This window comes from Ammospiza caudacuta, chromosome Z (genome assembly GCF_027887145.1).
Source record: "Ammospiza caudacuta isolate bAmmCau1 chromosome Z, bAmmCau1.pri, whole genome shotgun sequence".
Classification (NCBI taxonomy): domain Eukaryota; kingdom Metazoa; phylum Chordata; class Aves; order Passeriformes; family Passerellidae; genus Ammospiza; species Ammospiza caudacuta.
The window spans coordinates 42,633,378-42,650,062 of NC_080632.1; the positions used below are offsets into that span (position 1 = coordinate 42,633,378).

Sequence of the window (16,685 nt, forward strand, 5' to 3'; positions counted from 1 at the left end):
TGTTGGATCAACATCTTCAAAACCATTTTTAACAATTCAAAACTAAGTTAAATATTTTTGCAGCATTTTGGAGGGAGAGAAACTTTCCTTACCCATCTTCTGGCATAGAGGGTTGCAAAGTCCTGCACTCTTTAGGTGTAAAGACAACATCCAAATCATCTTCTGGAAAATCCCCAAGTTCTTGTGCTAGATCTAAGTTCAAGTTGTTCAGCTGCGTCATCAGGAAGCCTTCAAAATCTACTGGGTCTACTGCATCATAAAATGAAGGCTAATGAGAAATAAAGAAGCATTTATTTTAGCAACAGAAGGTTCTTCTTGATAGTGTAATTTAGGCTTATTTATTTGCCTATTGTAATTCCCATTCTTTATTACACATCAGAAACAAACATCTAAACTTCTAATCTAGAAACAAGGATATAGGGGAGATGAACAAAACAGCAGTGACAGGCAATGCTAATGGGCAGGAGACAGCAGACAAAACACACTAGGAGTAACAAGGCCAAGTCTTGGAAGTTACTCCAAGTTACAGAGCTAAGGACTGCAGTTAGTGCTGTAGTTGCTGCCATCATGAAGATGCACTCATTTGAGGCACTGTGCCTGAAAAACACTAATAGAAATGCTCTGTCCTTTCAACTGCAAACAAAATTGAGGACAATATATACTCAAAATCATAAAAAAATACTATTTTTCATCTCTGAATATTACTGGATTCTGTATTATTGGAGTTCTTAGTTTATTGTATTTTTCAAGGGTTTGTACAGTGCTTTTGCAAAAGATTACATGGAACTACTAAAGTTATTACTGCAAACCATAGATATTTCCCATTTCTACAGTGCACTGCATTGCACCTTGATAGACAGCAGTTGTATCTCATTATATTTAATTAGCCATTCTTAAACAGAAGGTCCATTCAGAAAAAAGTTAAACAACTACAAGCTGTACGACTTAGCATGCTTTTTATCTGTTTAGTGTCAAAAACAGAGGCAGAAACTAGTTTGATTAGGCACCTAGAGATGTTCTACATACAAATAAATGTAACTTCATGTATTAAAACTGAAAATTATTTTACTTGTCATGTAACAAATAAAAATACTCTGTATGTCTTTGGGAAATGCAATATTTGTCCAGTTAAGTACAGAGACTAGAATCTTTTATCATTGATTTTCTTGACAAGTAAAAAGTAGATCTAAAAACTACAGCTTTAGAAAAATCTATAGTTTATTTTCTGTGTGTTCCAGAAAGGTTGGTGACACCTCATCACTGTAAAAGTGAAGAAAATTAGTTGCAGCATTAGAATAATAGCACTGGAATAACTTATTTACTATGAGGAAGAATTCTAGAAAAACCAGCTAATAAATCCTCCTTTCTGTAAAGGCCAAGGATTGCATTGCACTGATTAGCCCAGATATGTTTCACAAGGCTGTCTTCTGAAGCTGCCAGCAAAAAATACATCTGTGGTGCTGCTGATGCATTGTGGGGAAAAGAAGGCTTCCAATGTCCCTGGTATCAACACGCCTTTATATTCCATGATATTCTGCCTATTGTCTCATCCAATGTGTTCTTAAGCTATCCTCCTTATACTCCAGTGTAAAAACCTGTGTGTCAAAATAAGCAAGTCTTCCCTCATATTAATGCTGAGGCCTGCTCATGCAAGGCTTTCATGGAAGTCAACTGGAATTTCACCAGAGCATGAAGTGACTCCAGTGACACCATCATTGTCTCTACAACATCAGGGATTTTAGCTCAATGGGACAATGAGAAATTTCTCAATTTATGAAACACACATTGAGACTCAAAAATGGCAAAGCTCCAGTAACTTTGAACTAAAATGGCTCTGAACTTAATATGCTGCATCAGCCCCAGTAGAAAAGAAGATGTGTTAAAAACAATAATTAGTAAATGCAAGCTTTGGAACCATTTTAGTTCTGGACATATACTTGAGGAAGTTTTTCAGATTAAAAAAATCCAGAAATATCTTGCAGAAAGTTAAGCATATTTGGAAGAAATGTGCTGGAAACACCTAGGAGCTGCTAACCAGTTTAAACTTCTGAAAAAAATCACATATGTGCTAAATACTCCTGCAAATATTTTAGTAGAGACCTTTGAACCCAACCAAGTACCACCCTCTACCTCAGGTTCCTCTTTTAAAGGGAAACTATATTGGTTTATGCATAAACACTCCTCTGCCTGTACATTTAAGGCATCGACTAAATTACCAAAAATTTCTCTGGGAAAAGTCTTTCCCTGTCTTTGCTCTTTTTAGCCAAAAGGAAAACTTAACATTACCAGCAAGTCCATCAAATTATAAGGCAGTCAGTGGAAAAAAAATACTCTGCTGGCTTTTCATTTAAGCACTATCTCTGGTTTGCACCCAGTGTAGTGCTGAAAATGCCAGATCAAAAGTGATGAGTAAACAATAAACCTTATTTGCTATTTTTTTTTTATTAATTACTGGCATAATATGGTTGAAGGTCATTTACTGTACTGTCAGTGGGTAAATCATAGCATGTTAATATATAGATATATAAATAGGTCTGTATAGCAATTTTTACATCTAAATAAAGAAATAATATGTAATAAATATAAATATATATTACATATATTTTGATCTTATAGAAAAAGTAATTCACAGAAGATTAAAGTAAAACACAGCATAAAGTATATAAAGGTGCACTACATCTTTTCAGTTGCTGAAGATACAATGTTTTGCATGCAAAATAGTTTTGCCTAATTCAATCTAATTTTTAGTTAACCATTACACTTCCTTTCAGAAGTAACAATAACCTTTAATTATTAGAAATATGTGCTTTTGACTATTGTAAATTAGACAACACAAATGTAAAAAAAGGTAGTGTAAAAAGTAAATGCAGGTGGAGGGAAATGATCTCCTTAACAACTGGTGCAGCTTTTCAAAGGAAACACAGAAAATGGCTTAAATAAGAAGCCAGCGCTCCTTTTTGCATATCATAAAAACGTGCAAAACGATTTTCGACAGAAAATGCCAGAAACCATTACTGCAAACATACCTTTTTTAAGGATGATGAATTAGAGGCATGTAGACAGTGACAGCACACACAAAATGGCAGCTACGGCATAACACTTGGTAACTGAAATGCTACCAAGGTTTTTGGTAGCAGAAGCGGTTGTCTGCGTGCAGAAGAAGGGACCTGGCCTCGTCAGGCTGAGTAACCACAAGGAACAAGTTAAAGATCACAGTGCCTCAAATTAAGGAAGTGAGTAGTGGCAGGAGGCCCTGACACAGGAAGCAACCACTTGCATCTAGATTTTCACAATCATTGGTGCACAAAGACTCTTGCTGCTTCTAATTATCAGACGTCACAAAAATAATCAGAAATTAAAAGGAGAGGGGTCAAAATCATAATCAGTTTCTTTTATGGTATAGTATGTTTGCAGAATACTCATCTTCCTGAAAGGCAATAAAAAGATCTGGCATTTTTTCCCTTTGTCATAAGGGCACTGTCATATGATCTGACTTCTTTAGAGGGTGATTACATATGGAAGGCTGAAGATGATTTGGAGACACATAACAGTTGACTCAATTATGTCTATGTCAATTGGGACATGCAGCATTTCTCACTTAACACGCACATTCTACAGCACTGAAAAACAGCCGGCATGTTGCCCCGGCTGCTGGGTCTGGAAACTGTATTAAGTTGAGCTTTTTGAGCCTGTACTTTTCTGGGTATTTTTTGTCTTTATTCATTGATCTGTGGTGGTTTTGGCATGAATACAGTTGATTTTTCTTCATAGTAAATATTATGGGGCTATGTTTTGGATTTGTGCTGGAAACAGTGTTGATAATGAAGTTTGTTTTCATTATTGGTGAGCAATGCTTACAAGAATCCAAGGCCTTTTCTGCTCCTCATACCACCCCACCAGCAAAGAGACGGGATGTACAAGAGGCTGGGAGAGGACACAGCCAGAACAGGTGACCGCATCTGACCACAGGATATATCAGGCACACGAAATCATGCTCGGTATATAAAACTGGGGGAAGAAGGACTACCACTCAAAGCATTTACTTGAAGAAATTGTTGAATGTTTCCATCAGGGAAAGAATGTAATATACTCCAACACTTACTAATTAAATTTGATTCATATTAATATGTAGAAGGATTATCTATTTCAGGCTCCAAGGAACATTCTCATGTCTCTCAAAGGCATAATTTCCTCAGCTCACTGTTGGTTTCTCGGCTGTTTTGATGACCCGGGAAGGCTCGGGATGGCCTTGGGCAGCCCACGTGCCAAAGGACGAGAAGAGGCTTCAGTTTTTTTCTCGGTCTTCAGTGTTTATTAGTTTTTTATCTAAAAGATTTTCTCTCGGCCCGACAGAGGTCTGCACAGCAAGCCAGCCATGAGCACACTGAGAGCCCCCAGGGCGGTCACCTGTCTTTATACTCAAAACTACGTATACAATATTTACCTATTTCCCCCAATACCTTTTACCCTTATTGACCAGTACACCTTTAGTAATAACCAATCCCAAAGTGCCAACATCACCACAGAAGATGGAGGCTAAGAAGAAGAAGAAGAAGAAGGACAGGACATGCCCCAATTCCTCCGTCTTACTTCTCTAGACCCCCCTGTACAAAAATCTTAAACCCTGTGTCTTACACTCTAATTAACTTATCCCTTCACCATTTACCCCAGTGAGATCCTCCCATCCTCATACAGGTGTCGTCTCCTGTGCAGGATCAAAGTCCAGCCACCAGACACTTCTGGCAACATTCCAGGACCTCCGAGCCCCCCAAGGGTGGTCTCGGTGACTCGGCACATCAGTCCTGAGGTGCTGAGATCCCACAGCTCACCAGAGAGTATTTTTAACAGTTTCAGGTAGAAGCCAGTGAAATGCAAGACAACTTAAAAGATCATTTAATTTACCCTAAAACAATTAAGCAATGTACATACCAAACCTGTGTAAAGACAATAAACACAGAACTTACCAGATTAAATGTAGAAAAGCCAGGGGTACTTAAGCTTCGTTGACAGGACTGTGCAAATCCTGGTTGAACAGTAAATTGCTTTCTTATTTCTGCAGACGAGTGCCTTTAATTAAGCAGAGAAAAATCCTTATAATTACAATTATCCCTTTACAAAATTCCAAATGCCAGCATTTAGTCGATTTGGTCTCCAGTCTTGGTGTTTAGAAATATATATTTATAATGATCTAGGCTCTTCTTGGTTTGCAGTTGATGCAAATCTCATAAAACATTTGCAGTCCTATATAACTAAGATTCTGTCACTCTTCCAACAGATTTTTGCAACCCTCACCACTGGGAAATGCTGTGCAAGAAAGAATAACCTTGGCCTGAAGTAAAGTGTGACTGCAACCTTCATAGCATTACTTGCGGATTCACATCTGCAAAGCAAAAATACATTAATAAAGTAGAGAAAGAAAAATGAACATTACATAAGCAAATACTTTATTGATCAAGGGATACTTACACTACGAATGCAATTTATTGTAAAAAGTCCAAGGCAAACCAAAGAGGGAATTAAAAAATCTGCTTACTGTATCAGCTAAACATTTAAGGAAAAAACTTAGTAAGTGCTAAGTAACTGATTGCTATGGAAGTAGAGAGACCTCAGAACTGAATTCTTCAGAAATCTCAGGGTGATAATGCACACAGTCTGAAAATATGGCAGAGTAGCTTGGTGATTTTTCATGGAAAATAATCAATTAATAGTTAATATGACTTAGAATAATCAGCTTAGAATAATATGACTTAGAATAATCAGAATCAGTTTAAGAATAATCAGAATCAGTTTAAGAATAATCAGCCATGAAATGGTAACAAAACACCTACACTATATTTCACCATAAGGGTTCAGGACAATATTTTTAAAACAAGAGGCAGTAGAGCAGATTCCAAGTAAAAATAATAGCTTGCAGCCCACCAGGGCAGTCAAATGGGAAAAAAGAAAACACAGAGGCAAGAAGACACTCCCTTCCACATGAGACTCTTTCAACTTAAGTAAGCATTAATAGGCATCTTAAAATTAACAAATTCCACAGGACAGTTTTGTCTGCACTTTTTCTCCTTTGTGGCCTCTTGATGCCTATGACTACTGTACCTATTCTGTGACACTTACTACAGCTTTTTTGAGCATGATGAAACCCTGAATTTCACTTAATAGGTTTCTGTTCATGTAAAGCAACAGGCACCTGACAGAAGGTATTCAACGTATTGGATTAGATTTAGAAAATAAAAGTTGCATGCATGAGAGTAGTTGTTTTTAGGTCAAAAGGCCTTGACAGTATGAGTGTAATGCTGCTCCAATGTTACGTCAGCAGCAAGCACAGACAGAACAAAGCCATCATTATAGAGAAAGTGAAGAGATCCATTTGGAAGAGGGTTTCCTACTCATCAGTGGTACTCCAAAACTGAAAACCAAGACCTTTTAAAGGTTATTTAATGATTACATAAGCAAGAAGCCATGAAGGGAAAGTGACAGTCTGTGCACTTTGTAGATTATCTTTGACCTATTTTAGAAAGAAAAGATATCAACGACAGTGTATTAGGGACACACAAAGATGATACAGATACACCATCATCAGAAGGCATGAAAAGGCACTTATTTATTAGAAATCTACAGTTCTTATAGAAACAATGGTGGACCTAAGACCTGATTGGCCTTTAGGAATCTTCTCTCACACTATTGGTGAACTATGAATAGCACACTCCGAAGAACCATATCTATAAACAGCAGTTACAGAGAGATAATAATAGTTTTAATCCTTTCTCTGAGCTTTCTCACAGCTTTTCACAGTTTCCCAGGAAAATCCTGGGACAGCTGTGTCTCTCTCTGCTCAGAGGATATGTGATTACCACAAAAGCTTCTTGTATATCAGGGTTATTGTTACTCAATTTCCCACTACAAATAATCTCTGATAATGAATGCATGTACAAAACTTAAATTATCCAAAATTATCATTTTACTGCAGACTAAGTCAGTTTCTACCCCATGCCAAAGTATCTATTACTGATGGAAATGGTAGAGGTAGCAGCAGAGGCAGACTGTTGCAGTCTATAGCAGAAGTTGCTGCAGTAAACAATGATATAAGACATCTTTAAATTACATCCCATATACGGTTATCATATGCTTCAAAGAGGAAATTATATGAATTTTCAGTACAAGAGGAAGCACACATATGTATGAGGGGCCAAATTTGCTGTCTTATAAAAGCCTGGGCAAATGTAGCTAATTGAGAGCAAATACAGTTCTCAAGATCATTGTCATCAATTAGTTCCAGTGTCTCACCAATAGAAAGAACTTGCAAACTAAATCAGTCCAATGTATGACAAACCTTGTAATCCGTAATGGCAACTATCAGGTAAGAATAGTTCATTTGACTGACTTCACAGTTTTGCAGTGATTAAAAGGAGAAAGTACAGTAAGAAGAAGAGAAGACAGCAAAATTTGTTTCAACCAACTCAGAAATTATTGCCTAGAATTGCTAGGATTAGATTAAGGAGAGTTCCAATTGCTAAAAGAACCAAAAGCACAAGTTAATCAGGCCAGTGTGGAGGAAAGGTGGGTGTAACAGTCAGGGATCTGCACAGAGACTTTTGAAAACTTGAGAACTAAGGTGGAAACAGAGGTACTACTAGACGGCTCTTTGATAATGCCAGAATGGCTGTTGTCTGAGACATGCCTGTTTCCTGATCAAAGAGCTGCCTTGGGCACTACTGGTGAACCCTCAGGAAAATGCTGTTAACAGTCATTTAGTGCATGTCATGTCTTAGCTTTCATAGAGGCTGCAGTCAATCTATGCCTGGCTTATTTTTACCGTCCTTGTCTGTACAGCAGGCCTGTGTGATTCTGAGGAGAGCTTTACAGTCATACTTGACAGCAACAATGGTCTATCTATGTGTTAAAAAGAAGGAAAGAAGGCAAGTGGTTAAGGATAAATGCAAAGCAGTCACTGACAAATCTGAGAAAAAGTTCTGTGGTTTTCATTCAGTTGAAGCAAGGAAACCATGAAATTGGACTTAACTTTAAAATGTGCATCACCTTAGACATGCCTGTTTATTAACAGTCTGATGATGAAGTGTATGGAGGGCAACTAGAAAATATGGACTGCAGTAAATTCTGGTCTAAAAAGTTTCACAATTATTGGTATGTTATTGGCGATTATTAGGAGGTGATGAACAGACAATATGAATTTATCTAAGGGCAGTCACATAAAACCAATCTTATGCTCTTCTGTGATGGTTTAACTGGCTCAGTGAGGCTCTTGATACTGTCCCTCATGATATTCCCATAAGCAGAGAGAGCAGCTGGATGGAATCATCACAGCTGTTTCCAAAAGAGCTCACAGCTGGTTAATACAGCATATTCAAGGCATAGTCATCATTGGTTCAAAAGACAATTGCAAGGAAATTTTACTATGAGAAGCAATTTAATTTTTCCTCAATCTAATTCCAGTCGATACTTTATTTTACAGCATGGATATAGGGTAACATAGGACTAAAATCTGGGGATTGCATCAACCCAGGAGGAATATACGTATTTTAGAAACAGTCTGAAATCAGCACACACAGAGCTAGAGTCAAGAAAATGAATGCAAACCTCTAAACTTAGGAAAAAAAAACAACTGCAGAAATACAAAAAATGAAATTAACTGTCAAAAAAAAAAAAATAGCCATATCACAGAAGAGACACTGAGATAGTATACATAGTATACTGGGACACTTACCAATAAAACTACCACAGTGAGGAGAAACAGATCCTATTTCTGTTCATAGAAGTCAATGAGACATATTTGGGCTGATGTACACACTTATAACAACACAGAGTAAGATGCAATCAATTTTAATAGGCTTCAAAAGAGAGCCATCAGATGGCTAAAAATATTGCAAGGATGACCCAGGAGAAAAGACTGAAAAAACTGGTTGTGTCACAAAAAGGGAGATTGACAGGAGACAGCAGTTGTCCTTGACTACATAGAAGATAGCAATAAGTAAAGAAAATGGTGAACAGTTCATATCCCTAGAGGGAAGAAGAATAAGTAATGTGCTTAAATTGAAACAAGAAAGCTCTAGTAAAGTATTTGGATGAAAATTCCCACTGCAACAGCAGCAGGACACTAAAAGTGGCCTGAGAAGCTGGCTGGTGTTGTGGCCAAGCCATTCTCCATTATATTTGAAAAGGCCTGGTGGTCAGGTAAAATCCTGGTTAACTGAAAAAAGGAAAACGTTCTCATTTTTAAAAAGAGGAGAAAGAAGGAGCACAGAGGCAACTACAGACTGTTGAGCATCACCTCTGTGGCTGGGAAATCATGGGGCACATCCTCATCCTCAGTGTTAAGGCACATGAAAGACAAGGAGGTGATCCAAGGCAGCCAGCGCAGCTTTACTAAGGACAAATTGTGCCTGACCAGCCTGGTGGCCCTGTATGATGAAGTGTCTGCAAAGGTCAACAACAAAAGACTTACTGATGTCATGTACCTAGGTTTCTGTGACATTATCCCATGTGACAGCTTATCTCCAAATTTGAGAGGCATGGCTATGATGGATGTGCTATGGATGGATGTACTATGATTGGTGTACTATGTACTATTTAGTGAATAAGGAATTTGCTGGATGGACATAGCCAGCGAGTTGCTGTCAGTGGCTCTTGTGAACCCTCCAGGTGGAGGCTGGTGAGGAGTGGTGTTCCTCAGGGCTCTGTCTGGGGACTGTTGGTCATCCATGTCTTCCCCAGTGACATCAGCAGTGACATTGAGTGCACCTTCATCAGGTTTGCAGATGACACAAAGCTGAGCAATACAGGTAACACAACAGAAGGAAGGGACGCCATCCAGAGGGATGCATCTCTGGACAAACCTTAGCAGTGTGCCCATGGGAACCTCATGTGGTTCAACAAGTCCAAGTGTGAAGTGCTGCCCCTGGGCCAGGGCAGTCCCAGATATGAGTACAGACTGGGAGAAGAACTCATTGAGAGCCCTGTGGAGAAGGGCCTGGGGATTCTCCTGGATGAAAAGCTGGATGCGACCCAGCAGTGTGTGCCCACAGCATAAAAAGTCAACTGCATCCTGTGCTGCATCCAAAGAACTGTGGCCAGTAGGCTGAGGGAGGGGGATTTGGCCTCTCTACTCTGCTCTTCTGCAACCTGCCTGGGGTACTGAGTCCAGGACTGGGGTCCTCAGTGTTGTACTGCACTAAATAGTTATTTAGTTGTTGTTTTGCACTGGGTGATTGGAGATTTGCACTGAGTAGCCTTTATATTGCACTGAATGGTTTATGTCTTATTACATGTTTTTTTCCTCACACATGGTTTTTCCCTTACCCTTCCCTTCACCCCTCTTCACTTCTCTACCATTGGCTGTAGTCCCTCTCCTCCAGCCCCTTTTCCCAGTTCTTAAAACCCCCTAGAGGTAGCTGGCCAGGCCTCTTTTCCATGTGGGCTCTTTTCCACCTGGGTTTCTCTTTTCTACCTGGAAATAAACAAGGACATTTGTCCCTATGTGGAGAAGAGCGCTTCTCGTCTTTTGCCTTTTGTCCATATAAGATGGTGTGGGCTGGGGTCCATAGCTAGCTGGATTGGACCGGAAGAGCCCATCTGGACATGGGTTCTTACACCTCAGGACACGATAAACATGGACCTGTTGTAGCAGGTCCAGAGGAGAGTCACGAGGACCAGAGGACTGCAGGAGCTCTCCTGCAAAGGCTGAGACACCTGGGGTTGTTCAGCCTGGAGAAGTCTCGGGGAGACCTCATCACAGCCTTTTACTACCTGCATGGAACATGTCAAAAAGAGGGAGTGTGACTTTTTCTACAGACAAATAAGGATTTGACAAAGGGGCAATGGTTGTAAACTTATAGAGGAGAGATTTAGATTAGATCTTGGGAAGAAATTCTTTACACAGAGGATGGTGAGGTACTGGAACAGGTTGCTCAGAGAAGTTATGGATGCCCTGACTTTGGAAGTGTTAAAGGACATATTGCATGGGGCTTTGAGCAACTGTGCCTATTGAAAGATGTCTCAGTCCATGAAGGGGACAACTGGATGTAGATGACCTTTAAGGTACTTTCTGGCCCAAACCATTCTGTGATTCTAAGCAGCCATCTCGTGATTGCCTAGTGTCAAGAGGCCATTTGTGATGTCCCTCAATTACTTGGAAAACAGCATCTGAGCAACTGCAACCCTTCCAAAGACCAGTGGGATTCAGCAGTGTTAATAGCTGTACTGATCACTTATATTGATAGCTGTTCCTTTTCATTAGCTGAAAAACAAAACAAAAGAAAACAAAAGTGTAGATTTGGTGAAGACTTTTCCACAAAGGTCACTGCTGAATTCAGTTTGTCAACATGCATGTAGAAAGATAGTGTAAACCTGATGAAGCGAAGGGAGCTGACCCACCTTAATTGGTCAGCATCGAACTTTGATTTATTGATCTAGCATGCACACTTCTACAACAGTGCTAATCGAGCTCATATACACTGCAAAACCCGAGCTCATCATTGGCTACAGACTACACACCAACCCCTCCCTTTGCTTTCAACACTCGTGGTCTCTCATTGAGACTAAAACTTGTCTTTCTCATCTTGTTACTAACTGCTCTCAAGGCTTCTATGTCTGCTACTCTGCCCTCTTATCACTACTCAAGGACAAGGCACTTACTTGTTATCAAAAAACAAGCTTGAGAACTTTTCTGTTTACATGAATGTGTCTGAGAAATTTGCTGTTCACAGCTGCTTTTTACTTTTCAATCAGCTGTATATTTTCATGGCCTTTTTTCCTTCAAGCCATGTCTGAGCAAAATTCTCCAACATAAACCTGTACAAAGATGGCAGATGACAACACACTATGGATTTTCTGGATTTTAGGTCCTTGGCTGAACCACAGCATCAGAGCAAAATAATATAAATTTGAGCTAATTTTTCCACTCTGTGATGTCTTGGGCCCTGAATGATGATGGCATACAATCATACAATCTGGTGCAATTCTTGAAAAGGCTGGAACTCACCAGACTTCCTGATCCACCCAGACACAGGACTACAGGGTAGCCAAACAGAAACAACCAACCAAAACAAAACCCAAACCCCAAACTGGTGCTTCTCAATCTCAATTTCAGCAGTGTCTGTCCCACAGGTAGATATAAACATCCAGCAATTGCTAGCAAACAGCTGAGACATAGTCTGTATTTCACAAATACTCTCCAATGCAAAGCATTGTTTGCATAATATATTAACAGTGTAACCAAAGTAATAGACTACACCGGGAGGTTCTTAAAATTAAATTAATCTTGGAGGTCAGATTCTGGAATGTTTCTCAGGACAGAGCTCCTTGAAGGATTGTAAGCTTGGAGATTTGGGTTATTAGTTGGGCCCAGATGAGGGCCCAGGAAAGGAAGGAAAGGAAGATAAACCAGGCATTTATTTTCTTCCTCTAACATATGTGAGATCTATGGCTGAACATTGCTGGTTCTATAATTAAAATTATATTAATGCTTATAATGCATAAAGCAGGTTTTGCAGTTTCACTGTAAATTCTGCTCAATGACATATGTCTTTGAAATATGTAATTTAAAAGCAGGTACAATGGGTATTTTTTAGTATGTATATAATATGAAAATTTAAACAGAGAAAAACCAATGAAAAATAAAAGTGAAAGAGATCAGCTTTAAAGTTCATCTATTAACTGAAAACCAGAAACCTCCTAAGAAAAGACCTAATTTTAAAAGTATGCTTCATATGCCTACTGGTTGAAGTTCTCCAAAGTTACTTACTATTAGAAGGGAAGGAGAAAGGGTAATCCTTAACAACCTTACAATCCCTTCCAGCAGACTGAAGTTGTCTTTTGCAAGGGCTGCGTATGCAATTAGACAGCAAGGAAATATGAAAATAAATAAATAAATAGAAAGTACAAGAACTATCCCCAAAGACAGACACATTCACACTTAAATGTATATGAATAGCAGAATCATTAAAAAAATAGTGACAACTTTTACTCAACCGGTTAAATATTCAGTCTTGGTTACCCTGAAGAATAATCCCTTTCATCTGACACTGAAAAAGAAAATTCACAGCTAGCTTTTGTTCTTTTCTGAGCCTAAGATGAAACTACTCTAGTTACAACTGAAAACAAGCAACTAAAAAGCTCTAGAAGAGAAAAATGTAACAAATACCTACCGCTGTCTTTCACTCCCACACGCAAAGACACACAAAGTTTTGGGCAATGATCCAGATCTTTAACTAGCAAATATGGGAATCTCACTTGGATCTCCTGTTCTTAGTGCAAGTGGCACTGCCTGTTTTTCTTCTAAGTTTCTAATTAGTCCTTAAGGCACCAGAGCTCCACTTTGTTAGTCACTGTTTACAGCAGTGGTCGATCTGAACTGCTGCTCCTTCCTTGCTGGCTCTACACTGTCGCAGAATGAGGCCTTTGTTGGGGTCAAGCCATTTGTCAGTGAGGGGAGACTCAGACATTCAATATGAGTGATAAGCAAGTTCCATTTATTGAAGAGAGCATCAGACACTTATACAGCAAGTAATAAGCTTATGAATATTCTGTAATTTACACCGTCCATTGGCCACACTACAACATCAGCTCTTCCTCATTCCTTTGGGCCTAGATTCTCTCTTTCCCACGTCTCTCTGTCCACTGTTGCTATCATACCCAGCTAGGCACAAGGACACGCTATCTTGCAGGTGCAGGACTTGGAATTAGCCACGGCCTTGTACTTTTCCAGTCTCTAGTCAAATTCCCAACACTACACCAAGGTAGGCTCTACACCCTCTGGCGCACACCCACGTTGGGGTCTACCACATTAAGACTCTATATCAGCTAAAGCAATAAAGATCCTATTCAAGATGGTTGAAGACTAACAACAATCTTCTTACACGGGATGGTGTGGGAAGAAAGAAAAAAATCTAGACGAGGAAACTGTTAACTTCACTATGCTGTCAGCTTATTACAAAATGGGCGAGAGTTCAATTTTTATTTCTTTCCCCGGTCATGTATGATATTTATTCAGTGAAGATTTTTCTCTGCCTTTCTGTTTTGCTGCTTCTCCCTCGGGAAGAGACATGAGCACTGATAAAAATAATTTTCTAATCCTGGCCATGCAAATAAACCAAAAAACCATGATTTGCTCCTGATGAACAATGTTTTTATACAGTTTTTAATTGCTGCATGGATAATAGGAATAGCTATGAAATAACTTTTGAGAAGACCATGTGTATACATTGTTGACTGGCTGACTCTTGCAATGAAAATGGTTTTAGGTGTGAGGTTTTACGTGATAATTTAGTGGTACCTCCTGGAAAGCAGAAAGTATAATTCAATGTCATCTGCCATCCTATTGTAGACTTAGACTGGTTGTGGTATTTTATATATGCAATAGAGAATTTGTAATGAATATCTCATTTGATGCTAAATAATGATGCTGACAGAAGATAAATATGTGTATAACACCAGAATTTTTTTGTTGTCCCCATTGCCTTAATATCCACCAGCACACAGCAATATGTACACAAAGTTTTCGTTCTGAATGGATTAACCTCAGTTTGTCTAAGGACACATTTTAACAAATATGCCCCTACAGCCTCCAAGAGACACACAGATCTATATTACATTACAAAACTGTAGCTAGGGCATAGCTTTATTTCTTTTTATTTTTCTTTTTTTTTCTTTTTTTTTTTTTTTTGCTAAACTGTTTAGAAGTCTTCCGAAAGCTTACATTCTTTACAATAAGAATGATAATGTATAAGCCATCCCCTCCTTATACTGTGATTTAAAAGTAATATAATAATGTTAGTTTACTCCTCTAGATTTTTGTTTTGTCTGCACATTGCTCCACCAATTCATGACAAAGTAATTATGAAATAAGTGCAAGACCTATATTCCAGCTAATGTGTATTGTCTGAGTATCCAAAAGGCTTCACTAAGAAAATGCTACTGTAATACTAATAATTTTGTAAATCCTGTACCAAGATTGTGCTTTGTTTTCACCTTTTTACTAAAAAACAATTATTGATACTAAGTGAAAAAGTCAGACATTAACAACAATAACAAATAATATTAAAATAAAGACTATGTACATCTTATTCAAGGCAAAATTTTCTTTTTGATCCTATAGGGTGGTTTTTATTTTATGTATCAAGGTCAAAGTTTATATTTTTATCAACCAGCAGAAAATGTTGCTATCAACTTCAAATAAATTCATAATATATTCATAAAAGGGTCTTTCGTACTGAGTATAGGAAAGGCCAGAGGAGGAAATAAGGCTAACTGGACAGAACTGGAAAATAATTTGCATTAATATTTTGGCCCCTCATTTCCTAAGAACAGAGATTTGTGGAGTTTCAGTATGACTTTTCTGTTATGGAAAAACATGAGGGTTTTTTTGCCCAGTTACTTCTTAGAGCAACTTTGTTTTCTTTAGAGCTAAGTTGAACTAGAAAAAGTAGGATATTTACTAAAATGCCTAAAAAAAACATTGGCCAACTTACAAGCACATGAAGAGGTACTGCTATTTCTAAAACAGGGAATTTTGATTCGATTTCAGCAGGAACCAAAGCAGTATCTAAGATATGTTTGAAAGCTGGATCTTTTGCTCACACTCTTAAAAATAAAAGTGTTCACAGAATTTGGCATATATTAAAAGCTATTGTTAAAATTAATATATTTTTGTATCTGCTGGTTGTCTTTACATGTACAAATTTCATTATTACACACTCTTACAAACATATGTGGATTATGCAAGACATTTCATACAATAAATTACAAACCAAAATATCTGGAAAATTTCAAGCCGGAGAAATGTTACATTTTACTCAATGTTCTAAACATGACATCTTGCTACTATTATCTTTGTGAGGATCAGATAATGTAAAAACTGAGATAATACATGCTTTTATCTAATTCAGTTTGCTCGACTTTAGGGAAAAATAATAATATTGAGTCCAGGTCTGCTGACTCCCTTCTAAAAGATCTCCATTATTACTAAGGCTAAGAAAACTGTGATTTATCATGTGCAAGTATAATTCTACAAAACTACGAGGAAAGGTATTAGGGACTTTTTGTGTGAACTTGGCCCAAGAGCTGGTTAGACCTGGGCCTATTTTTCTGTAACTGCATTTACAGTGGCAAACTTTTAGTGTAATTGTGTTATCAGATGAGCACATTCACAGACTACCCTTTTTTCTACTGCTACAGACAATGGTAAAGTCTGGTATGGGTTCCTCAAATCAAATTTAAAAAATAGTCAAGTCAGAACAGGAATAAAAGGACAATCATATAGAATCGTGCTCATTAACTGTAATTTTTAATGACCATAAAACCTGAAAATGGTAGAAGGTATAAAATATTTCTTTCTTGCTGGTTTTCACTTCATGTTTGAAAGTGACAATTGTTTGGAACAATGAATAAGAAATATTCATACACAGCACTTGGTGGACATAAAGATGTTTCTTATTTGCATCTACATTTTCCTTTGGTAAGCTTTGGAATTCCTTGACAATATATATATAAAAAAGAACCTCATCGTAAATTCTGGGCTAGGCTTCACCTTGCATGTATATGTCTGAAGTCTTGAGGGACATAAGATCTGAAAAAATCATGTTAAAATGCTTTCCTGAGCTTTTCTGCTCAGAGCTTAAAGTCTCTTTCAAGCCGAGCAGTCATCTCCGAGATAAAAAGCAAAAATCCCATTA

General features: G+C 38.1%; 1 protein-coding gene across 1 annotated transcript in view; it reads right to left on the reverse strand.

Annotated features, from left to right (window-relative positions):
• The window catches only part of DOCK8 (dedicator of cytokinesis 8), a 91,175-nt gene that overhangs the window by 66,340 nt on the left and 8,150 nt on the right, over positions 1-16,685 (reverse strand). The window contains exons 2-3 of the mRNA XM_058824262.1: positions 4,965-5,067; positions 93-268 (exon numbers count right to left, since the gene is read on the reverse strand). Coding sequence (XP_058680245.1) covers positions 93-268; positions 4,965-5,067 — 279 coding nt within the window. The remainder of the gene's footprint in view (positions 1-92; positions 269-4,964; positions 5,068-16,685) is intronic.